The 25,255-nt window shown below is 46.9% G+C and overlaps 1 protein-coding gene and 1 long non-coding RNA gene across 2 annotated transcripts in view; both read right to left on the reverse strand.

The window, feature by feature from the left end:
* Positions 1 to 21,363, reverse strand: part of LOC109296564 — a 50,482-nt gene extending 29,119 nt beyond the window's left edge. Inside the window, exons 1-2 of the long non-coding RNA XR_002096986.1 lie at positions 19,624 to 21,363; positions 18,929 to 19,185 (exon numbers count right to left, since the gene is read on the reverse strand). This is a non-coding gene — a long non-coding RNA (uncharacterized LOC109296564). The remainder of the gene's footprint in view (positions 1 to 18,928; positions 19,186 to 19,623) is intronic.
* A 1,075-nt stretch (positions 21,364 to 22,438) lies between these two features.
* LOC109296445 (potassium voltage-gated channel subfamily A member 6-like) lies at positions 22,439 to 25,254 on the reverse strand (the record flags this gene model as incomplete). Its single annotated transcript, XM_019515855.1, has 1 exon — positions 22,439 to 25,254. A coding segment is annotated over one exon (1,353 nt), but the record flags the coding sequence as incomplete, so codon positions are not given.
* Position 25,255: the final 1 nt, after the last annotated feature.

The raw sequence follows: 25,255 nt of genomic DNA on the forward strand, positions 1-25,255 counted from the left end.
ACAATTTGCATGCTCAGAAGCAGTATTCGCCCTCCAGACACAGGGCTCGTTCAAAAGCTCGGTAACTTCAGTCAGGGCTTGGTCACAGTGAGTTTGGGATCAGAGAAGTCTTCAATGCCATTTTTATATTTATATAATAATAAAAATGGGGAGTTCAGGTGAAATTAAAAAAAAAAAAAAGCTTGACACTGGTCTAATACTGCTTACATAGAAATCTGTTAAAATCCCATTAACTCCAATGGGAGCAGATATAAGCCAATAGACTGAAGACCCTACATTCATTGCATACTTTGCATATCAAGCTAACGTACACAATTCCACTTACAGTTAGGTTTATGCTAAGCACAAAACTTTTGATTCTGGCTATTTTAGTTAATTTTATGTGCCCACCTTCACCATATGGAAGACTTACACAGTGTACAGTTCTACTGATTTCAGTGGAAACACACCAGCGATGGTTACTCCCAATATCTCTATTTCATGAGGAAGGAAACATTGGTAGCATCTCATTTGCCTTACATTTGGATAAGTGGAAGCTGTGAAGAAATTCAGAAATAAGACTGCTGAAAAGCTAATGTCCTTATTAAAAGTCATGCAGCCAGTCACAGTGAGGGCTGTGAGCACTGATTTTTGATGCAAAATAAAGCATCAGAAAAAGGAGGAGAAAATCAGTTTGGAGAAAATGAAATGACACCACACCTCCTGGTTTTTCTGTGAGAATTTTAGCACTAAAAAATTCAAAGAACTTTATGAAGATAATTTTATAGACAGGGAAGCAAAGCACAGAAAGAGGGAAATGACTCATCTAAGGCCAGCCCTCAGACCCACAGCAGAGCAGAAAACAGAATCCAGGGCTCCTGGGTGGCAGGCCAACCATCCATCCATTCGGACACACAAACCCTTGGCAGAATACACCCAGCCCAAACTCCAACAAAAATTCCAGGAGAATTTTGGTTTTGTTCCAAGACAATCTGCAGGACTGAGCCCTGGGCACTCAAAACAGGAGCTAATTTCTTTTTTTCTGTTACGAAAACAATGAAAAAATGCTGATGTCTACAGTGTTCCTGCATTATGTCAACTGTTCCAATGGTCACATCAGCTACCATTTTTTTTCCCATATGATGCCACCTTTGTTCCCAGAATCCAGATGCTGGAAATTCGGGTGCACATTACATATGAGAAAATACAGTAATAACATTTTTTTTGTCTCTGCCAAGGGAAAGTGAAAGTAAAGCTGCATGGTAGGCTCCCTTGCTGCTGGCTGTGGACTCTCTCTCTTTCCCCTGGCAGAGGCTGTCATGGAAAAGTCTTTTTTAAAATTCGTTCTGCCTTTCCAAGTTGTGTATCTTATCTGGGGTTGTATCTATGCAAGAAAATATAGTATTAACAATACTGCAATATTTATGATGCACTAACACCAAGTGTTCTATTGTGGTGGGTGCTGAACAGAAAACAAGCAGAGAATAAATAGTCCTTCAGTGGGCAACAACCCTTGGCCAAGTACATAAGCAACATAAATCCAGTAGTGTCAGTGGAACTACACCAGCCCACTACACCACGTGAAGATCTGGACCCACGTACCTCAGACCAACTTACTATACACTGAGTATAAAACCTGTTTTTTTTCAAATATTTCAGAAAATCTACTTGATGTGTCATGACTGGCACCCAACCATGTAAAGCCCCCCACCCAGAAAAGGTGCAGTTGAACTAGCTCCTACATCTCAGTCATTTATCGCAGTAAGGAGTTTGTGGTAGATTTCATCCCATCCTTGTCACACACTTTCTGCTGCTGAATTACTAATACATAAACTAAATATAAAATACGAGGAGCTGCAATTGTCTGTTCTGTACTGTTGTGCTCCTTGAAAGGAGTTAAAGGCATGAACACCAGCAGACCATTTAGGAGGATCAGATGCTGGGTTTTTAAAGATGCCATTAAAAATAAATGATCAAACGATCCTGCCAGATTTGGAGTGCTTGACATTGGTGTGAAGCGAGCATCTGAGTCACATTAATACTTGAAGAGCTGATACAAAACTGTGACAGAAATAACTGGTGAGCTCTGTCCCAGCTTCTCCATTGTTATTTCCTTTTGCTTTTACATCTGTATAGCATACAGCAGTCTCAGGATGAAAGACTCCTATACGTATTTTGATTTACTTTTTCCAGACAAGCTGAGAATAGTCAACCTCAGCCTCTTTCAGTTACCTTTGCTGCCAGCTTTCTATTTATCCCAGCAATAAGTCAATCCTAGGCTTTGTCCACTGGAAATGCTTAACAGCCCTTAATCACAGAGAACTGTGCACAAGGGAATGGAAAATCACAAAGGACATGGCTACAGCCTGCATAATGTTAAGCTTGATCCTGTGAGAAACAGATTCCCCTTGACACCAGCACATTGAAGGACCAGGCCCCAGCCAACACAAAGCTAGCAGGCACCAGAGATAGTTTTTCATATTCAACTACATCGCTATTGATTTTGGAGACAAAATGCCCCTTTTCATTTCATTTTAACCACTCTGTGTATATATTAACCACTCTTCCAGTCATGCCTGGCATCCACAAGCAAGAGTGGTGCTCCATTGTGCTTGGTGCTGTACGAACAGCAAGAGAACTTACTTGCTCCAAGGAGTTTAGAGGTTCGAAAGGGAGAAGGGATGGATAAATGAAGGACTATTACTTCATTTTACACCTGAGGAACTGAGCTGGAGAGAAAGTATTTGCAAGGCACAAATCAGTGCTATATGAACTACCTGAGCAAGTCCAGGTACTGGAAGCAGTATAGCCAATTTACCTCAGTGCTCTGCCTGAGTTAATCAGGTCTGCTGAAAAGCAGGGCTTGCTCCTTCACTTAGCTCAGGTGTCTCTGTATGGCACTGTGTTGTGCTGTGCACAAACATAGACCTCAGAGATTAAGGGCTTGTGTATACCACAGAAGTGTCTTCTTCAGGCCCAAGATAGTCCCGCATCTGTCCTGCTCAAACCCAGAAATAAGCCAGTGAAGATACCTCAAAGTCATACAGTCATAAAAAATTAAGGTTGGAAGGGACTTTAGGAGGTCATCTAGTCTAACCCCCTATTCAGAGCAGGACCATTCCCACCCAGTTCATTCCAGCCACAGCTTTGTTGAGCCAGGCCTTAAAAACCTCCAAAGATGGAGATTGCACCATCTCTCTAGGTAATTCATTCCAGTGCTTCATCACCCTCCTAGTGAGGAAGTTTTTCCTAATATCCAACCCAAATCTCCCTTGCTGCAACTTGAAACCATTGCTCCTTGTTCTGTCATCACTGCAAACAATCTAGCTCCATCCTTTTTGGGACCACCCTTTAGTTGTCTAGTTAAAGGCTACTATATCAAATTCCCTCTCAATCTTCTCTTTTCCAAACTAAATAAACTCAGTTCCCTCAGCCTCTCCTCATAAGTCATGTGCCCCAGCCCCCTCACCATTTTCTCACAGAGGTCATCCCTCTGTGGATGCTCTTGAGATCTTGGTCTCCAAGGTGCTTGAAAGCAGCTTTTGGGGGATGCTGCACAAAAGTCTCCAAGGTATTCTACCAGTTTTGGAGCCTTTGTGTGGAAACATGTGGGCAGGGCACACAGTCATGCTAAAGGCACACCCAAAGGGACTTTTGCACAGTCATGCAAGAGGCTGATGAAAGAGCCAGGAACCAAACCCAAATGGTCAGTGTAATGCAGCTATAAAACCATCCTTCTTATCCTTCGCCTATGGTCTCTTTGCTCTTAGCCTACTGATTCAATTCTCAGGTAATCAATGCCCATTCTGACATTCCCTGCTCAAACTTGTTAGGCATACTTAACATTCAAGGAAGGTTTACCACCTATCTACTTCAATATATGGGGTCTGTGTGTCACTGGGACTTCCCTGAATCAGGTATATGGATATAGGAGTAGCAGAAGACTGAATAGCACAGCAAGGACCACCCTTTCTTACTAGATACGTGCATCCTTCCTCCCATTACAACCAGGGAATTTGTTTTGTTATTTAGTAACATATATGGATAACAAGATGCTGAAGGACTACCTGCTGCATGGAGACAGGGAACATGTATTATTCATGGGTACGTATGTTCTCTCTTCTCAGTGATCTGATGATTTTTGCATGAAGCCTCTCTTAATGGCAACATTATACATGAACATGTAATTCACAGACACAGCACAGTCCATCAAAGCACGCTGCACTACAAAGTGGTCTGGGTTAATTATACAACCTTTTAACCCCGGGATGCTTTCTTACAGTTGCTATGACCAAGCATGAGAAAAGCCTTTTTACCTAATCCACACTTGAAACCTAGGAATGTATAAATTCTCTATGTTTAGACTCAAAGGGCTACATCCTAATTTTACTTTCTGATCTTAAATTGCACAGCCATGTAATTGAAGTTTTTGGCACCTATGCATAGTTTGGCACCTATGCATAGCTCTGGGTATACATGCATGCGCACACCCACTGGGCATGCTCTGTCTATGCAGAAAAAGGTCTCTGAGGGTGATACCTTTTATTGGACCAGCTATGTAGTTGGGAAAAAGTTAGAGAAGCTTTCAAACACAGACCTGACCTGATACAGAATGTCTTGTATTGAAAAGCTGCTCTAACTTTATTCCAACTACATAGCTGGTCCAATAAAAGATATCACCCTAAGAAATCTTTGCCTTACATAATTTCTGGTCCATCATGGCTACATCATCATCCTTACGCTACTGTAAGCAGATAAGTTTCAGGACTTACCCAGCCTTATGTGTTTAAGTCACAAAAACCCAAAGCTAGCAGTGGGAGATGGGAAAAGTACCATCCTACTCTTTAATCAAATGGTCAAGTGGTTAGTGCACTTATCAAGGGAACAGGAGATGCAGCATCTAGGCTCCTCTCAGTCGGAAGGAGTTTGAAGCTTGCATTTCCTGTTCCCTAGCACAGAGCCCTAATCATTAGGGCACAGGCTATCCAATCTCTTCTGCAGCCCTGCTTTTGCAAATGGGCAGCCAAGACAGAGAGTAACGTTGGACCAGGAAAGAAATGAATAAGCCAGATCAGTAAGACAGCTGCTGCTCTGCAAGGGAGGGGGGCCTGTATTCTAGCTTCTAATGGAGCAAAAACTTTCCCTGCACATTTCATCCAATGAATATTAAATGCAAGGCTAGCTTCAAAGCTAGCCTCAAGAGGAGAGCTGAATAATGTTTGACCTGTGGCCTGGTAAACAAAGCACTGTGCTGGAGATACGGATTCAAATCCCCTCTAATTACTGCCATACCCACTAGATTATTGAGTTAGAATATGGGAGGATTTTCCTTTGATGCAACCACCTCTTTGCTTCTGGTAGGTATGTACATAGGACAGCAAAGCAAAATAGAACCTCAGACCTCTAAGTCCCGAAAACTAAAGTCACGTGCATGCATATGACATTTAGGTGCAGGACATGCAATGGGATTCAGCCCAAACTACCTTCTCCAACCTCCCACCATGCCCCATTCCCTTTCAATACCACAGGGACATGCAAAGAGAATAGATGTCCATGTATCACTCTACTAGTGATATCTGGGACAAACAATTATTATAATTAGAGGGGGCCAAAAATGACTTTCTAGTCCATGAAGAAATTTAATACACTGAAAATAAAACAGTCCCATATCTAGACAAAATGTGGATATTTTTCATCAAATGAAACATTCAAAATATTTTATTTTGGGTTAAAATCTTTTGTTTTAACAACTTAGAAACTGATTTCAATTCTCTTTTTTAATATTGGAATGTAAATATATTTCTAAACAATAAGTCATTTCAAAACAACAAAATTAAAAGGTTCCACAAATGTTGAATCAAGATCATTATTTTCAAAACACTGTTTTTCACTTTTTAATGACATTTCATTGAAAGTAAAATGCTCCATCAAAAAAAAAAAAAAGGTTCAATTGGTGAAAAAGCCTGCTGCGCTCCCATGAGCCCAGGGACCCCCAGGAGACACCCCAGGACCCCCGATGAGCCCTGGCCGGCCTTCCTGTAAGCAGGGGTCCGTGCTGGGAGAGATATAGCCAGCTGGGAGGTGGGTGAGTGGAGACGAGGAGGGTCACACCCCCTTTCCCCCGGCTCCTACTTAGCCCAGCCCCCCAGGGAGCCACATGACCAGGCTGCTGGCGCACGAGCCACTCACTTGTCCCCTCCTTCGGTGGGGAGGAAGGACCCCTCTTAGCCCCCCCAAGAACAGCGCGGCACTGGCCAGCCCTTCTGCACATGCGCGGAGTTTAAAAAAGGGCCCAACAATAGCAGAAGCCGCAATAGGGTCCCGGCTCTGGAGCGAGACGTGTGGGTGAAAGCCCGCGGCACCCTGGTGAACCCAGGATCCCCAATGAGCCCCAGCCTGCCTGCAAGTAAGTAGGGGCTTATGGTGGGAGGGATGTAGCCAGCTGGGAGGTGTGTGAGTGAAGATGAGGAGGGTCACACCCCTCTCCCCGGCTCCTACTTCACCCAGCCATACGACCAGAGCCTTGCGAACAGGCCGCGCAAACAGGCACGCTTCTGGGCCGGGCGCACAAGTTAGCAAGTTTGTGCAGGAGGCTGAGCAGGAGGGCCAGATGCCCTGCCTGTGAGCCGCCTAGGGTAGGCAGTCCCAGCTGCAGCTGGCCTACCAGCGGCATCATGCAGATGGGCATGCACCGCAACCCGAGGGTCCTCTCAGGGTCTGTGGCCCCCGACCCTGGCTCTTCAGAGGCCTCCACCCAGACGGAGCCCATGGTTCTGGGCTCCATGCAGATGGAGCTTCTGGCTCTCGGCTGCGGGGGCTGCCTGATACTTTTTCAGGCTCTGGTGTCCGGGAGCACGGCCACCTCCCCTTGTGAGGTCTGATCCCTTTTGGGGTCTCTGGTGTGCCGGCTGGAGGAGCTCCAGGCCACAGTCCAGAGACTACATGCCAACAGGGATGGTGAGCTGGAGATAGACTCCTACTGCCAGGCCTTTCTCCCCCTGGAGGCAGAGGATAGACCACAGTCACCCTCCAGGACAAGGGAGGACTCAGGGACCTCCCATGCTGGGGTTGGACCCAGGTGGTCAAGGGCCCCAAGACCACTGCACCAAGGACCCTGCCCCACTGGAGCTTTGCAACAGGTACAAACCTCTTGCAACCCCAGCAGAGCCTGCTAAGTTGCCAGCTCCTGAAGACAACACAGGCTCAACTGTAGCTACTGCCCCCGATCTCCCTAAGACAAAACACAGTGTGTTTGTTGTGGGATACTCCATCCTGAAGGGAACTGAGGGGGGCAATCTGCCACCCCGACCCCTTAGCCCGAGATGTCTTCTGCTTCCTGGGAGCCCAAATCGGAGACATTGCAGAGAAGATCCCTGAGCTCCTCCAGCCCAATGACCACTACCCTATGCTCCTTATCCATGTGGCCACAAATGACATGGCTCAGAACAATCCCAGCCAGATCACGAAGCACTACAGGGATTTGGGAGCAGGGCTTAAGTGGTTAGGGGCGCAAGTGGTGTTTTCATTGATCCTCCCAGTTTCAGGCTATGGGCTGAGGAAGGAGAGGAGGATCGAGGTAGCAAACCAAAGACTGTGGCGCTGGTGTCATTGGGAAGGCTTTGGCTTCCACGACTACAGTCCACTCTTTGGTGAGAGAGGCAACAAGCTGTTGGGAAGAGATGGCCTCCACCTCTCTCCCCTGGGGAGGAGGCTCTTCTCAGCCAGACTGGCTGACCTGCTCCACCGGGCTTTAAACTAAGCCTGCCGGGGGATGGGGGGACTACTGTGAGCAACCCTTGCAAAGCCAGCAGGCCAAGGCACTTAAGGGAGCCCATCCCTGCCCCATCCCTGGAGCAAGCTGTAGGCAAGGCAAGGGCCCCAAAGGGACACTTGCATGCCTGTACACAAATGCCAGGAGCTTGGGGAAAAAACAGGAGGAATTTGTCCTCCTACTTAACACAAATAATGATGACGTCATACGGATAACGGAGACCTGGTGGGACTCCACCCACGACTGGGCCACAGGTATAGATGGTTAAAGGAGAGATCAAGCGGACAAAAGGGGCAGGGGTGTAGCTCTCTAGGTCAAGGAAAGCTACACATCCCTGCAAGTCGACATTGGTGCCCAGGGTGGACAACTGGAGACCCTCTGGGTTAAAATCCGTGGGGAACATAGCACAGGGGACACAATGGTGGGAGTCTACTGCAGACCTCCTACCCAGGATCAAGAGCTTGACCAGGAATTCACCAGGGAATTGGCTGAGGCCACACGATCCCAGTGCATGGTTGTCATGGGAGACTTCAACTACCCAGATATCTCGTGGGAAGAGCACTCAGCCAAATCAGGGCAGTCACAAAGCTTTCTCTCATGCGTGGATGAGCTCTATCTGACGTAGGAAGTCTACGGGCTGATGAGAGGTAAAGCACTGCTCAACTTGATTCTGCAACGGGGGACGATCTAATCAGCGACCTAATGATCAAAGGGAAGCTGGGTGACAGTGACCACAAGCTGATCACCTTTACCATCTGCCGTAAAGCTGGCAAGTCAGTCAGCACATAGAAGTCCTTGACTTCAGGAAAGCTGACTTTGACAAGCTCAGGAGGCTTGTCAGTGAGGCCCTAACGGGCCACAACCTAAAAGTCAGGGGAGTTCAGGACAAGTGGTTGCTCCTCAGCTCAGTGGCTGAGCGATCGTGGATGCACAAGCAAAGTCTATTCCATCTCGGAGGAAAGGCAGCAAAAGGGCACAGCAGCCCCCCTGGCTCTCCAGGGAACTAGTGGACCTCCTGGGTCTAAAAAGAAAGACCTATAAAGGACGTCATTCTCCCCTTGTACTCAGCCTTGGTGAGGCTGAAGTACTGCATCCAGTTTTGGGCTCCACAATTCAAAAAGGATGTGGAGAAACTTGACAGAGTCCAGAGGAGAGCCATGCACATGATCAGAGGTCAGGAAAACAGACCTTATAAAGAGAGGCTGAGAACCATGGGATTCTTCAGCCTGGAAAAGTGCAGGCTCAGGGGTGATCTGGTGGCCACCTATAAGTTTATCAGGGGTGCCCACCAGGATCTGGGTGAATGTCTGTTCACCAGAGCGCCCCAAGGGATGATAAGGCTGAATAGTTACAAACTCCTCCAGGACCGTTTCAGGCTGGACATAAGGAAGAACTTCTTCACTGCCTGAGCCCCCAAGGTTTGGAATAGACTGACACCAGAGGTGATTCAAGCACCTCCTTTGAATGCCTTCAAGAGACATTTGGACGTTTATCTTGCTGGGATCCTATGATCCCTGCTGACTTCCTGCCCCTGGGGCAGGGGGTTGGACTCAATGATCTTCCAAGGTCCCTTTCAACCCGAATGTCTATGAATTTATGAAAAAGGTATTTTTTCAACACAATGTTCCATCAAAAATATTCCAGTCAACACTGTGTGTATTGTTCTAGTGTACCTTCAGCACAGGAAAACAAGAGTAGTAAAATCAAAAGTGCTTAGTGCTGAACCTATGCATGAGTGGAAAAAAACAGAATTGCACGGCAAGAGGTAGACTCCAGAATTCTAGAAAGAGTGCACCCAGCTCTGACTTCCTGATGCAATGATCTGACTGCATACTCCTCTGTTGGAAAATGGGCAGAGATCTTTTCATGCTAAAAAAAGGAAATCAATAAGACTTCTCCAAAGTCAGAATGGCTAGAACAGAAGAAGATGATCTAAATATGGCTGTAGAACATCAAGACTGAAAAAGGCCTAGGTTTGGGAAGTGCCTGTGTGGTATACTGTTATTGGAAATAGTGGGGGAGGACCAAATAGAGATCTGTCCTTCTCTGAGGGCTTTATAGCACTGCAGCAGCATGTCCAAGCACAGGGACATATGGAGGGAGACTGAAGCATGCCCTCGTTTCCCTGAACCTGCATGCATGATGCAAACCAGAAATAAATTAGTGAGGGACTAACCTGGGATCATCCCTCTATGCCCTCTCTTAAGCCCACGGACCCTTGCGTGCCCAAGACTAGGCACCGGAGACAAGCTTGAAACAGTCTGACTGGAGAACTCCCCGGTCTAGCGTGTGCCTGTGGATGTGAGTGCTGTGGCATGCATGACTATGCCGCTTCTTTCTCAGACCAGCTGTTCCTCTCTTTGTGTAATGGCAGCACTGTGCTAAGCATATTCACCTCCTGATGAGCTCTCAGTCATGGAACAGGACTGCCTACAAGAATAGGAGTGAAAACTACAATAGAAAAATCTGCTTCTCATTGAGGGAATATTAGCGACTTGCACCTTGGATAAAATGTTCCAGAGTGGTTCACCCTTATGAAAATGTTGCCCTTGCAATGCTGCCAAAACCAAAAAGAGTTTGGGTTATCATCTCTGTAAACAAACATGCCCAGCAGGTCATCTGAATGGCACAACCCCACCCCCTTGGCCCTGTCCACACGAATCAGTGTGGCAGGTGTTTAACAGGGCCTGCCCCCCTGTTCTTTTCTCCACTCCCTTCCCATGTTAAATACTTCAGACTATGAAATAAGATGGGAAGAACAAAGGCAGCAGGTGTGGCTCTGTGGCTGACATATCAATCTAGGGATAAAAAGTTTTACCGCCTTCAGTTTTTGCTTTTTGCTGTGGACTTGACACAGCATATCTCCAGGCTTCATTTCCTCCCTCTTTACGATGGGAATATGATGGTATCCTCCACTCCTTTGTAAAGCACTTTAGGACTCCAAGAGGAAAGAGCCTATTGCAATGTACACTCAATGATCCTCTGTTAGTTCTGTGTTTGTACAGCAACAAGCATGGTGAGAGCCTGATCCATGACTACAGCTCCTATGAACAGTAGTGTAACTAAGGTGGTGGGGCAGCGTACCAAACCCAGGTACCCAATGGAGGGGGAAAGCTGGGGATGGTCCAAAAATAGCAGCCAGCCCAGCACCACCATCATCTTCCTGGCCTCTGCTGGTGCCTCACATGCTGCTACACAAACTGCCTGGCTACACCTCTGCTTACCAGCAACCATATCAGTAATACTTCAACAAGAACAACAGCATTCAGCAGTTCCCTTTTACAGACAGCAAACTAGCTTCCTCCCCCTTTCATGGGTGCACAGTGCTGGAACAGGAAAAGGGAGCCTCCCTAACTTGTGGTGCTGGCAGTAAGGCTGAGCAAAGGTCACTTCCTGAGCTCAGGGGGCAGCTTTGTTACTCACTCTGATGCACACATTGGCCCTAACTGTGGAACATCAGAGAGCAGATGGCATCACACTACATTCCCTGTGTGGCCCAGAAGTGTTCTGGTGAAAGAAAATATATTTACAAATTTTAAAGTCAGAAGGGACCTTTCCAATAACCTAATCCAGGGGTCCTCAACCTCTAGCATGTGGGCCAAATGCAGCCCACAAAGCCATCACACCTGACCTGCAGTCATAAGTGGTGGAAGGCCAGAACTAATGGGGCTTAGCTCCCCCAAACATGGAGCAGCAGGTAGGCCACATGGCAGCCCGGCCACAGGCTCTGGGCAGCTGCACCGGGGAGTGGGGGCATGCACACTCAGATGCGCAGAAAGGATTGCAGCCATGGCGTGTGGATTACTGCCCAGCATGGCATCCAGGCAAATTTCAGTGTACTCTGAAGGTGCAGGGGCTTGAGGGGCTGGGAAGAGATCGAGGCCCTCACAGTGTGAGAAGGAGTGGGACAAAGGCAGGGGCTGGGGTGAATGGGACCCCAGTCTGGGTCATGGGACAGTCAGAGCCCAGGAAGCTCATCGGGGGGGGAGGGTTCCGCCACTGCATGCACCCTGGGGGAGTCATGGGGGGCATCTTGCCCCCCCCACCTCGGGGGCCTCCATCTGTCTCCCCACGCCATGACAAACTTACCTGGGGGTGGGGGGCGGGGTGCGCATGCACACATGCACTCAGCCCCCACAAATAATATTTGTTCCCTCTGCTTATGCCTTCAGTGCTCCCCACAGGTCAGGAAATTTGGTGGCAGTGGAGCAGTGTCCATTAATACGGCCACCTTCACCCTACCAAACTCCCAAACCCCAAGCCCTGCATGCCCAGTCAGAGACAGGCTGCACCACCTCCCCCCTGCAGAGTGGGCCATGTCCCTTTTCCCCCCTGCAGGGCCAGGCCATGCCCCCTTTACCCCCATGGAGCCAGGCTGGGGTCAGGCCGTGCCCCACAAGGCTGGGTCACACTCTTCCCTCATGGGGCAAGTGAAGCCTCCTTCCCCCCTGTGGGGTTGGGCTTAGGACTGGCCGCCCCTCCACCCCTCTCCATGTCTGGAAGGTGGCCCCTGCACCAGTCCCAAGTGCTGGATCAGAACCACAATCCAGCCCACAGTCAGACTAGGCACTGCGCATCCTGCCCACTGGGGAAAAAGGTTGAGCACCACTGATATAGTCCATGCCCATCTAATGCAGGCCAGAGGGTGTCATCCATCACCAATCATTTCTGCATACAAGACCACAGCTTCTGACTAAGCTAGAACACAACTGAAAGCCAAACAGGCTACACAGGCAGTAAGCATTTGCCAAATTGGACAACAAAGTAAGGCAAAAAGGAGCTAGAAACAACTTCCCTGCTCCATGACCATGAAGTAGGAGCTGGGGAGAGCACAGGAAATGACCATATGATTATGCAGTCATATGCTACACAGCTAATGCACAACTTTCAGATAAGATCCAGCAGGGATGAGGTCAGTGTCATCAGGAAAGGTTCCCGAGAGAATAACAAAAGTTTCAGTGTTTGCTTTATTTTTTGTCAATTGGCTTTAGTGGCCATTTTTTTTTTAAGTGAAAAACAGTCTTGTAAACTGGCCCCTACAGTACTATGGGCCCAGTGAAACCTACTGGGTACTTTCCCCCATCTACTTTCTGTGTTTTTCAACAAGAACTCATAAATGCCCTTCCTTGCCAGGGATAAAGGAATGGAAAGCAATGACAAAGAATGCAAGAGACAACCTTGTTCTACCATACTGCAACACTTAAGGGCTTTCCAAGGTATTTCAGCTCCTGTTCCTGGCTAGAGTCCAGAAGTCTGAGAAATGATACTCATTTAAAGAGTTACCCCAACCTTCTACACCTGCTTACCCTCCTACCTCCTCCCAATAGGTTCCATTCAATGTTTGGGGAAAATGACTATACTGTTCTGATTATAAGTCTTTCCCATATCTTTAGGTAGAAGCTATTATATTATATTATGTAATGTAATGTAATGTAGTGTGTGTGTGTGTGTGTGTGTGTGTGTGTGTGTAGCAATAGTGTGTGTGTGTGTGTGTGTGTGTGTGTGTGTGTGTGTGTGTGTGTGTGTGTGTAGCAAGCATTGGAAGTGAGGCAAATCCTACAGTGCTTAAGAGTGAAGCTCAATTTACTACGTTTTGAGTAAGGACTACAGGATTTGATCGGTTGTGGTCAAAACAGTGCACTGTGGCAAAAGGTCAGTGCTACTCAGCACACACAAGATTTCACATTGTACCTACTAAACTCATAGGAATCTTAAGATTTAGCCCTTTGAACACAAAAAGCACAGCAGCTTTCATATAGCATTTTCTGAGTTGCTTGCTGTCAGGGTGCATCTTAGGATCCTGCAAACATTCAATATCTCAAATTTATCTGTGGTATAACTCACTACAGTGTAGGGCTGGAAGGGGGCTCTTCCATCAAGCTCAGTCCTTTGCTATTACAGGCAACAGCATTGTATAGTCCCTGCCCACGAGGTCAGGGAATAGGCTTCTGCTCCCTGCCCAGCTCCATGACCATGAAGCTGGGCAGGGAACAGGCTCTCCAGCCCCTGCCCCACAATCACAGAGCAGTGGCTGGGACCAGTCAGGGGCAAGGCCGAGCACTGTGTCCTGATCGGGTGATCGAGGCATGAGGCTTGGAAAGAGGTACAGGGTTGGGACAGGTCCCAGCCCTCTGCCCCATCTGCTGGTGGGGCAGCTAGCAGCGAGCTCCAGGCTGGGAAGGGAATCCCCACCCAGTAGGGAGCTCACTGCTACCTGCCCCACTAGCAAATCAGGACAGGGAGCTGGGACCTGCCCCTCCCCTCCAGCTTTTTCCAAGTCCCCTGCCCCCGTTAGGGAGCAGGGGTCAGATGATTCCTGTCGCCAGGGCAGGAGGCCATTGTCCCTACCCAGACTCTGGTGGCAGAGCCCACCCTGGCAGCAGGCAGCCCCCCAGGGACAGGGAGCAATGTCTGAGCTTGTGCTCCCTGCCATCCCTTGGACTAGCACCCTCCCCCTGACTTCTGCAGGGGACCACTACAGGGCCACCAGGAGCAGTAACAGATTGCTGCCATTAGGGGTGTGTGAAATGGGCCATATTCGATTTAAATTCGGATTCGGCCCGAATCAGGGACAGTGATTTGATTCGTTGATTCAGATCACTGTCCCCGATTTGCTTTGGCCACATCAGAATCTGAAGATTTGATGCTGATTTGGAGAATCAGCGATTCGGCCATAGACACAGCTTTAAATGTTTTTTCTACATACCTCGAAGTACCGGGTGTGGCTTGTGAATGCTGCAATGCTGGGGATGGAGTGTCCCACAGCAACGCGGGGGGCCCCCCACGTACTCCGTGGCAAACCCAGAAGTGGACCAGAAGTATTTCCGGTCAACTTCCGGGTCTACCAGGGCCCTCCCCCCATGCCCCTGCTCCCCCAGCTTGGAGATTGGCCATGGGGGGACCCCGGGTGCCCCCCCAGACCCAGGAGAAAGCAGTCGCCGAGCCAGGGAGGTGTGGGCCCCCCCCGCATGTTCCCCGGAGGACCTGGAAGTGGACCAGAAGTGCTTCTGTGTCTGCTGCCAAGCACTCCTGTGGGACGCTCCATCTGCCCCACCATCACAGTGCTGATGAGCCGCCTGGTAGCTAGAGGTACGTAGAAAAAACATTTAAATCTGTGTCTATGTCTGAATCTCTGAATCTTTCTAAATCTCTCCAAATTGATGTGAAGAGATTAAAGGTTCTTCTGATTTGATTCGAATTTGGAGATTCAGCCACTGAATTGGGTCGAATCTCCACCAAATCAAATCAGGGACCAAAACTTTGCACAGCCCTAGCTGCCATGATCTGCAAATCTGCTGCTGAGACCTCGCACACGTAGACACCTGCCTGGGTCAGTTTAATCTAAAACTGATCCCACATTATTTGTATGTGTAGATGCGCCCAATATCATCCAGTCTTCTCTGTGTAACATCCCAAGCCTCCTGTATACCAAGGTCATCTCTTTCCTTTGAGTTTCATCAACATACTATTACTTTTTGTGCCAATCAACTTCACCAGCGAAATTAGCAAATCAGGTCAGGCCTGACACTGATCCTTGAGCAACTAGTAACCTTTCTCCAGCCTTAGACTTCTCTTTTGTAACAACACCTGTATCATCTTCCCTTTCACCAGTTCTTTACCCATTTCACAGTTCTGCTATTTTCCATCTTCTCCATCTTTTCACTAATAATTTTCCATGTGGCAATCCAGCTAATGGGAATTAGAGAGCTTTAAGTGCTGTATGTTCCCATTTCAAGAAAAGCATCCCTGAAGTCAGTGGAGTTACACTAGATATTAATGTGGCCTGACAGTGTTACATTCAATATTCTACAATAAAGGGGAATCTATGGTCCACAGGTCCATGGCTCTTTCCAGAGCCACAACACAATGGATGACACTAAAGGGAAAAATTGTAGGATAGTTCATATTTGTCTCCATTTCCACTTCAGCTACTGATCCACTCAGATCATATTCCCTGCATTCTCAGAAATTCCACTGAGGACCCTAGCCATTTTGCCCAAACACTGATAGTGGGATTGGGTCTTTTGTACATAAAATCTCCATGCTGGGTTCTGGTCTCAGGTGCAAATATGAGTTTATGGGAAGACCACTGCTTCAGAGAGGAACCAAAGCCTCAGGAAATGCAGACTGAGCACAGCAACAGATTAAAGCTAGGGAGAACAGTAATGGGAAAGAGTCCCGAGAAACAGAATGGGCAATTATTTCATATTAAAAAAAAAGACCAGTGCCCGTGGAAACACTATATTCCCCATAAGAGGCTGGATTCTGCCCTCAGACAAACCCATAATTGGGATTTCAGTAATGAATGCAGATGAGTTCAAAGCACAATGTAGCCTCAAATGTGAGTAGTACAACCTACCCCTATGCCACAGGTGCAGTATAGCAACAGGGCTCCTTAGTGAAAGCCCAGCAGATGGTGAGACTGATTCAGCTTTCACCAGGATAAATCTGTGGTAGCTTCATTGACATCAGTGGAGTTATTCCAAAACTACACTAGTGTACACAAGAGCCGTATCTCTGTTTACTGAAAATGGATCCCATCATGCTAATTGAAAAACAACAGATGTCTCAACTAACAGTAAGAGGAGACAGGAATGTTCCAGTTTTCTTCTAAATACCATTTTTATTTCTCTCCTAAGTGTATAAGAGAATTTGCCACGTTTTGCTCTACAGGACAGATTCTCAGGTTCTTGGGTTGCTCAGGGCAAACCAGTACAGCCCTACAGAAGTCAAGGAAACTACACTTATTCACAGCAGTTTATGAGCTAGACTCTAAGGCGCTAGCCCAAAAACATTTGGTTGGATTCTCCTCTCACTTAAATCTAAAGTTACCTGCAGACAGTGGAGCAATGTCTGTATAAAAGTGGGAAGGCATCAGAATCATTTTTCTTAAGCATTTGTAGGTCATAATAATTAAATTCTTCTGCTATTCACAGACTTTTAGCTAGCAAGCTCTGAAGCAGCTTAAAAAGGTAGGTGAGCACCAGTGTTATAGCAAGGAAGTTTGGCATCTGGGGCAAAACCTGCAGCAGCAGACAGCCCTTGTCCTGCACACAGATCTGGGGGGCACTGCCCCCCCATGCTTGCCCAGGAGTGCACACAGTGGCAGGAGTCACCCTCCCATTGTCCCCTCACCCCCACAAACAAACTGCTCATAGCTCTGTTCCATACCCTGCCCCGGCTGGGTAGCCTGTTGATGCCCCTTCACTTCGGTGCCTGGGGCAGTTGCCCCACTTGTCCCCCCTTGCTACAGCACTGGTGAACACCATTACAACCATTTCACGTAAGAGGAAGCAGAGGCAAAGAGAGGATAAGTGACATGGCCAAGATTTCACAGAAAGTCAGTGGCAGCAGGGACTAAACCAAAGTTCTCCCGGAAGTCCTTTTCTCTACCCATGAGACAGCACTGTCTTTGATTGCTTCAGTAATCAGTAACATAACTAAAGAGGATGTGGGTAGAGGGTGACTGAGGCAATAACCCCAGCTGCCCACCAAGGGGGGAAATGCAAAAATAGCAGCCACTGCAATTGCTGGCTGACTATATCACTGTCAACAGCAGCCCAATAGCTGCCACTGCCCTGTGCACCACTGCTGCCCAGGGCTCAGAGCTGCCTGGTTATACTTCTGTCTGTAATCTAAGCTGCATGTGGAAACCTGTGCGTCCAACTCACTCCACAAAAATCACTGAGAAAAAGGCAACTTAACAAAGTAAAATCTGTCTCCACCCCTGTTTCACAAGAAGGAAGACTTGTTCATTTTCTATATAGTATAGCAACTAGCAAATCCTCATGCAGTAGGCAAGACTAAGGCCACATTTATCTTGGAAACTGCAAACAGCAGCCCTACTGTGTCCAGGCATTTCTGCCAAGACAGCAGACCCCAAACTGGCCTATCTGGAACAAACAAAAGGCCAAAGAACAACTAAGCCTTATGTAACCAATGCACTTTAATAAGGAAAGCAATGGCATAGCCCCATTACTGAAGCCATGGGCTGCCTCCTCCAGGATCTCTTCTTGAGTTTATTTCCTTCCTCTGCTGGCTCACGTCTTATTTAGACCCTGATCCTATATATTGCTAAGCCCCTTCTGGGATTTAATGAGCAACTTTGTCTTCTGTTGACTTAGAGGGTAGTTGAAGGCACTCAGCACACTCCAGGAGGTGTTCATTATTTTACAAGATTCAATCCTGATCCTGCAAATGTCTGTTCCCATGCTTAACCTTATGTCCCAGAAGTCAGAAGCCTGACTCATGAATGCAAAAGTAAGTGCAGAGAGTAATGTTTTTGAGATATGGACCTTGGCCAGAAAGCTCTTAGGAGAAGAGACACTGCACGCAGTGGGAGACAGTGCCATGTGGAGATCTGAGCTAGTTCTGCATGCATTAGCTCCCAAACTAGAAGCAGCACAGTGGCATTCACTGTTTTCTCAGCAAGTCTAATTAGCCCAGGTACAATGCTATGCAAACACTGAGACACTACTGTCCTTGTAGAGTGCCTACAGAGTGAGCTTGGGTATTTCCGTGTGGTACTGTCTAACACCATGTCAACATACCCTGAGAAGAAAATACTTCAGTACATTCCTGTGAAAAGGGTTACTGTGGATTTACTCTATTACAATTCAGATCCAAATCTGGTCCACTGTCTGCAGACTTCTATGCACTTTTTTGACACTATATAACAAGTAAGAATGATCTTGTCAGATTGAACCTGGAGAGATTCCAGTGCCTTTGGTGGAGTAACTTCAGACGACATACTTCAAATTGCTATAACTGAGAAGAGGGCATGTGGGAACGCTATAGGTAACACCTGTTGTGATCCACAGATCATTTCCCTGATGTAAATAGGATCTCTGTTTTTAAGCTTGGCAAAAATAAAACAAGCAAAAGTCATTTTTAGAAAAAAAGAATACATGTCTTTTCTTGATGCAAAGCTGTAGGGCCAAATCCTACTGCAAATCAAGAGAGCAGTGTGGTGCTCAAGGTTGTTATTTACACCAGTTTGTACCAGCAGATGAGGAGGGCCTAATGCATGGCATTTTCAGAATCTCCCATTATCTTTCTCTTTCCCTTCACCTAGGAGAAGATTTTCCCTGCAGGATGTAAATCTTAATTAGAAAATCTTTCCCATTAATTGCAAAAAAAAAAGCAGTTAGTTAATAGAAGCAAGCAAAACATGCTTACCTATTTTTGCTACCCTAGCAGATGCTGTAGCTCTTCTCCTCTGGGAATTACTGTGTTCACTCCAGCACAGTGGGGAAGATGCTTCTTTCCTGACCCTGCATCTTGCTGGGCTGAATTCCCTCTGCACTCATGCTTCTTTGTCTTCATGGGAATCTTTTTACATTAAATGGAGGGGCCTGGCAGGGAATACCAGTCAATCTATTTTCAGCCCCACACAGCCTGCAACAGACGCTGATCTTACCAGCAGAAACTGTAACCTGAAAAGCGAGGCACAAAAAAAAGAGAGATTGCAACACTTTTGGTAGGAAGGGAATGCAAAACTTACCTCAAAGCTATGTACATTAGCTTCCAAGAACAAAATCAAATAATTAATCTGCCCTGTCTTTGTTTTCTACAAAATATTCCTTTGGGAAACTAGCCAGGCCACTGATGGTCACAAACCGGGCACCAGGTACCCTCTTCAGCAGAAAGGCTCAGAAACAATCAGAGGTCTTTTCAATCGCAAAGGGTTTTTGGGGGGTTTTTTCAGCTGGGATAATCAAGTTGTCCCTCTTTTTTAATTCAAACTTTCTGATTCCCCAAATATCAGGATCTGGCATCCAACTGATTTCAGAATTACAGGCCTTTTACCCTGCCCAGCCCCTTGACTGACAATCCTCAGGACACCCTTTTCATAACCCCTCCTCCCCTCTTACCATTTGCAGTAGCATATGCAAGTGCCTCCCCTTTTCCTGTATGCATTGTCTGTTGCCATCAAACATCTGTAATGTCTGTCAGTCTTGACTGCATACAGAGCAGAAGCAGGAGGTGTTTGGGGATGGGAGCACACCTTCTTTGGTAAGCAAAAGAAACCACTTCTCCAAACAGTTGTAATAATGGGGCATTTGTGTCTGGGAAGTTGGAATATTTAGCCAGTGTTTTGCTTGTAGCCAAAGTCACAAGGTACAGAGAAATAGTCTGGGAGGTTGTTATGGAAACAAATCCCTGGAGATGCCGACTTTCCACAAATGCTTCACAAAGATGTGCTCTGACTTAAGAAGGGAAAACAGCAAGACAAATCAGCAACTTTTTCTCTCAGATATTTGAATTGGTGTGCTTGAAGTTAGGACCTTACAACAGAACTTTCCAAAACACCTACGTGACTGGAAGCCTAAGTCTTGGCAAAAGTCTACAGGACTTTATGCTTCTAAACTACTTAGACGCTTTTAAAATCCTGCTTCTAAATCCCCTAGACACCTAAATGGCTTAATAATCCAAAGATGCTCCATATGAAAACATCACTAAAGTCAATGGGAATGACAGGTGTTCGTCACACCTGTATATCAGACTGCCTTTATTTAAGTATCTGAATTTAGGCATTCCTATAGCATATTTAGTTCTCTCTTCCATGTTTGCATGTCTCTACTAGGACAAGGAAAATCCACAAAGTCCACTTCACTATTAAGTTCTGAAAAGACTGTGTTGTATCTGCAGAAACTTCAGATTTTTTGCAATGCTTGCTTTTCTTAATCTGTGTGGGTTTTTTTTAAATGTGTAAAGATATTTCTATTAGCTATAAAAGCTACTCATGTCACAAACACCATGCATACCAATTTACAACCAATTAGGAGCATTCCTCTAAATAAAATAAATTTCCAGAAAACTAGAGAAAGCTTTATAGGAGACACTGGAGTTCAGTTATTGGTTATCAGCTGTTTCATCTCTTATTCTTTTTCATCTAAATGCCCAGTCACATAACCATGCAGGTTTGCAGAACAATCCACCCTTAAAAACTAAGTTTTCTGCCAGGCAGCAGTGAGGAAGTCCAAACCAAGGAAGAAACAGACTGAAGAGTTTTGCTTCTGTCTTTGAGTCAGCATGTTGTGTCCCTTTCTCCTCAGCTCTGGTTTAGCCTGAGTTTTTTATATCTCAGTTTCAGGAAACTTTTAATTGCTACCCCGAACATGGGCATTCTACTGAGAGAGAGAGAGAGAGAGAGAATGAACACCTCTGCTACCTTTCACTGCTTCTCCAAAAGAGCCGGCTCATCCACCAAAATACCGTGCACCTGCTAGAACTACACAGAGGTTCAAGCAAAAATAGTCTCTTCCATATAAAAAAAAAGAATTAATCTTATTAAAGTCTTTCTGAAATACAATCTCATAATATAATAGCTATTTACTAGACTCTCTTAACAGATCAGCGTAACAGCTTGTATTTAGTCACTTGAAAGTCCCACCTTGCAAATCGTTTTTAAGTCCTATTAATTTTCATTGGGATGACATGCTGATGCTGCTCGCTTTAATAGTTGATAAAAAGAGGCCTTTAGTCTTTAACTACACTATTAGTTGTTTTCACTGACAATCTACCAGTGGCTCTCAATCTTTTCAAATTAAGGCACCCCTCATTAGACTCAAGGCACCCCCTGGAAAATGCCAGCTCTTAGTGTTCCCTCATTTTTTGACTATAGAAACATAACAGAGAAATTCTTTTGTTGCAAAGAACTCAAAAAGACCACAATAAGTCTGAATGTTTTTGACACTATGGATTTCTGTTTGGAATCCCTGGGTTTATCTTGTGAATCATGGCTGTAGCACCCTGCACACCCTTGAAAGGCTCTCAAAGCACCATGAACCCCTATGCTCAACCCCCAATGGCCGTCCAGCCCAACCCAAGAAGCAATGCTGCACTCCTGGTTGCCTCCTCATCCACACTTCCCTTTAGTGTTTGGAATTCCACAGGGAAGGGGGAGAGGAAATAAGGCCACAAGCACAGGAAGTCTACCAGCAGCAATCCCACAATTCCTTCTTCATGACTTCTGGCCCTTATGTACCCAATTTCCTCTATGACCCCCAATTAAAATCAAATACATATGAACAGATAAGCAGCTTGAGGACCAATTCATAGAAGGGCTCTGCTCATGGGACAAGAAACAAAATGTGAACAGCTTTGAATGTGGGCTGCATGACAAAATACAGATAGGGAGGGACCAGCTGAGGGCAGCCCCTGGAGTTGACCCTAAGTATCAGTAGAGCCCATCCTTCACTCCTTGTTCAGGAAAAACTATCACCGTTTGAGTGGGAGATGAGAATGGCAACATCTAGGGTCAGGTTTAAGGGTTTGTTTCTGCATCAAAAAAGACAATGGGACTTTTCCTATTGACTTCAGTGGGGAAAGGTTTTATGTCTAATGCCGTGGTCCTTCATTTGCACCTGTGCAAAGAGATCCCTGCATCCTCCCAGAACCCCTATGAAGTCCTTGGGGAGCTCTGGGAGAGAGTCAGGTGGAGTTTGCACAGGGGTAGGTTCTTGGTGTGGGACAAGGGTCTATGTGAGCAAAGGTCTCAATAAAGAATTAATTCAAGGTACAGAGCAAGATCTCAAAACAACAAGAAATCAACAGGGACCCAAAGGTGCACATGAATCTTGCCTGACAACCCACATAGTTCTGACTAACTTAAAGCATGAAATAGATGTTCTTTAGCCCTGCTTTATGGTTGGCACACACACTACATAGAATATGCAGAAAATGTATAATTGCATCACTATATTCCATTATGCATGTTGTTTTATGTATTACATGTGTTACATGCAATATATAATACATTCTGAAATCTGGAAATGCAAATCCTTTGTGTATTGACAAAGCAATACATCAGACCAAGATGTGCCTTTGGCATCACTGACTAAAGTTGTTCTCACAAAAACCTGGAGCATGTGAATAGGTGTGTCTTCACTTTCCATCTAAACTATTTGTTTTGAGCATTTATTAGAAAACAGGAATTTCAACTCAACATGAAGCTTTTTCCTCAATTGAGAGATCACTATTCTGCTCTTAGGATTTATTCAGATGAATTAGGGAAAATCTGAACTGGTGCCAATGCAAATCCCTAACACCTATGCCCCCAGTTAATAGTACACTAATACAAATCACTAGTACAATTCCTGATTTGCACCAGGGCAGTGTATTTACAATAGGGATTTTCAGCAGTATAACCAAATCACTGAGCAGTTCCCTACTTTATACAAGTCCTGGCAAACCCCACTGAAGTCAATTGTTCCCAGGGTGTCCCAGTACAGACCTGGGCACTTGCCACATAAAGCACGTTACTTTTAAACATTGTTATTTGATACATTCATGGTAAAATGAATCATTTCAAACATGCCTTGCATAGGAAGGCACTTACTGTGAAAATTTAATTGCTATAATAAATACTAAGTAACACCCAATGTAAACAAAGATATGTTCAAACAAGCTAAAACAAAAAAATTAAGACAGTCTCTACCAAGCCCATTGACTTTAAACACAAAAGGCCTGTTTTTGAACACATCAGCTGTGGCAAATTTGGGACAATAATCCTCACAACCGGTTAAGAAACTAAAGTGCTCCTGGATCTGTGCATCTATAAGCAAACAGAGCAAAAGGTGTCAGGGGAAGACATCTGTTTGCTTAATTTCCCTATAAGCTGCAGAACACACTGTGATGCTTGGATACAGCCTCTCCATTATGCACAGGCTATGGTATGGCAGGCGTGACCGATCCCAGCGCCAAGGGCACAGTGCTGGAACAGGAGCTCTGGACACAGCTTGAGCCAGATGTTTGCAGCCCTCTTAACTATTCCTTGCCTGGCTTTCTAGCTGCAAACATAGCTGTGGCTTCTCTTGTGCAAGGGAGAAATATTAGTCTTCAATGCTATTACTGGCCGAAAGCACGCTCTCCTGCCATAAAATGGAAGGGTAAGGGGACAAGAAAGAGCACCCCACAAAGTAAAGCAAGGACATCTGACTGCACAAGCTAACGAGGCATGGCAAGTCAGGACAAGAGTGCCCCAGTTACAATCACTGTGCTTTCAAGATCACGGTTCACAATCTGATGTGCTGTCCTGACCGTATTCAGCTGCATGTGCAGAACAGGCAGCACAACAGGATCCTGGATATAGGGATAAGGGCTATGAAAAGGAAGAGTCTTAATCCACACCCCAAAAGAGAAGATTGTCACACTTCTGTCAGCATTTTCTTCTCTTTGTAGCCCTGGCTGTTGGTTGCAATGAAGTTGGGATATTTCATGGACTCCAAATCTTCTGCCTCCAGAAATTCCGATTTGCTGAGGGACGAAGTACTATCTCCCTTCTTGGGCTCAGAGAAGGGAGATTGCTGCTGGCCACAGGTGACATGGGTGTACTGGCTCTGCTCCTCCTGGTCAGTCTCTCGGTGGTAGAAGTAATTGAAGTTGGACACGATGACAGGCACGGGCAGGGCTATGGTCAGCACGCCAGCAATGGCACACAAAGAGCCCACGATCTTGCCCCCAATCGTCAGAGGGTACATGTCCCCGTAGCCCACGGTGGTCATGGACACCACCGCCCACCAGAACGCATCCGGGATGCTGGTAAACAAGGAGTCAGGGTCGTCAGTCTCTGCAAAGTACACGGCGCTGGAGAAGAGGATGACTCCGATGAAGAGGAAGAAGATGAGGAGCCCCAGCTCCCTCATGCTGGCCTGGAGGGTCTTTCGCAAGATCTGCAGCCCCTTGGAGTGCCGGGAGAGCTTGAAGATCCGGAAGACCCGGACCAGGCGGATGACGCGGAGGATGGCCAGTGACATGGCTTGCTGCTGGCCCCCATTATTCCCACTGCCGCCAGCCCCAGGCTGCTGCTGCTGCTGCTGCTGCTGCCTCTGCTTCTGCTGCTGCTGTGCCAGCTCGGTGCCCAGCGTGATGAAGTAGGGGATGATGGCCACGATGTCGATGATGTTCATGATGTTCCTGGAGAACTCGGGCTTGCTGGGGCAGGCAAAGAAGCGCACCAATAGCTCGAAGGAGAACCAGATGATGCACAGTGTCTCGATGAGGAAGAAGGGGTCGGTGAAGAAGGGCCCAGCGGTGGCCCCTGGGGGCAGCGACGGCCCCGGGGTGCCATCGGGCCCCGGCAAGAGGAGCAGGGGGTCCTCAACCAGTGCAGCCTCCCCGAAGCCGGTCGGGGGGGCGGCCTTGCTGTCCTGGCGGAACTCGGGCAGGGTCTCCAGGCAGAAGATGACGATGGAGATGAGGATGACCAGCACGGAGACGATGGCGATGGCGCGGGCCGGCCCCGAGCTCTCGGGGTACTCGAAGAGGAGCCAGACCTGGCGCTGGAAGTGGTGGCGCGGCAGGGGCTTCTCCTCCTCCTGGATGAAGCCCTCATCCTGGCGGAAGCTCTCGATGGCCTCCTGGCCCAGCTGGTAGAAGCGGATCTCCTCCAGGAAGACGTCGAGGGGCACCTGCACGGGCCGGCGCAGCCGCCCGCCGGACTGGTAGTAGTAGAGGATGGCGTCGAAGCTGGGCCGGTTGCGGTCGAAGAAGTACTCGTTG

This window comes from Gavialis gangeticus, unplaced genomic scaffold (genome assembly GCF_001723915.1).
Source record: "Gavialis gangeticus isolate Ggan-Ray unplaced genomic scaffold, GavGan_comp1, whole genome shotgun sequence".
Classification (NCBI taxonomy): domain Eukaryota; kingdom Metazoa; phylum Chordata; order Crocodylia; family Gavialidae; genus Gavialis; species Gavialis gangeticus.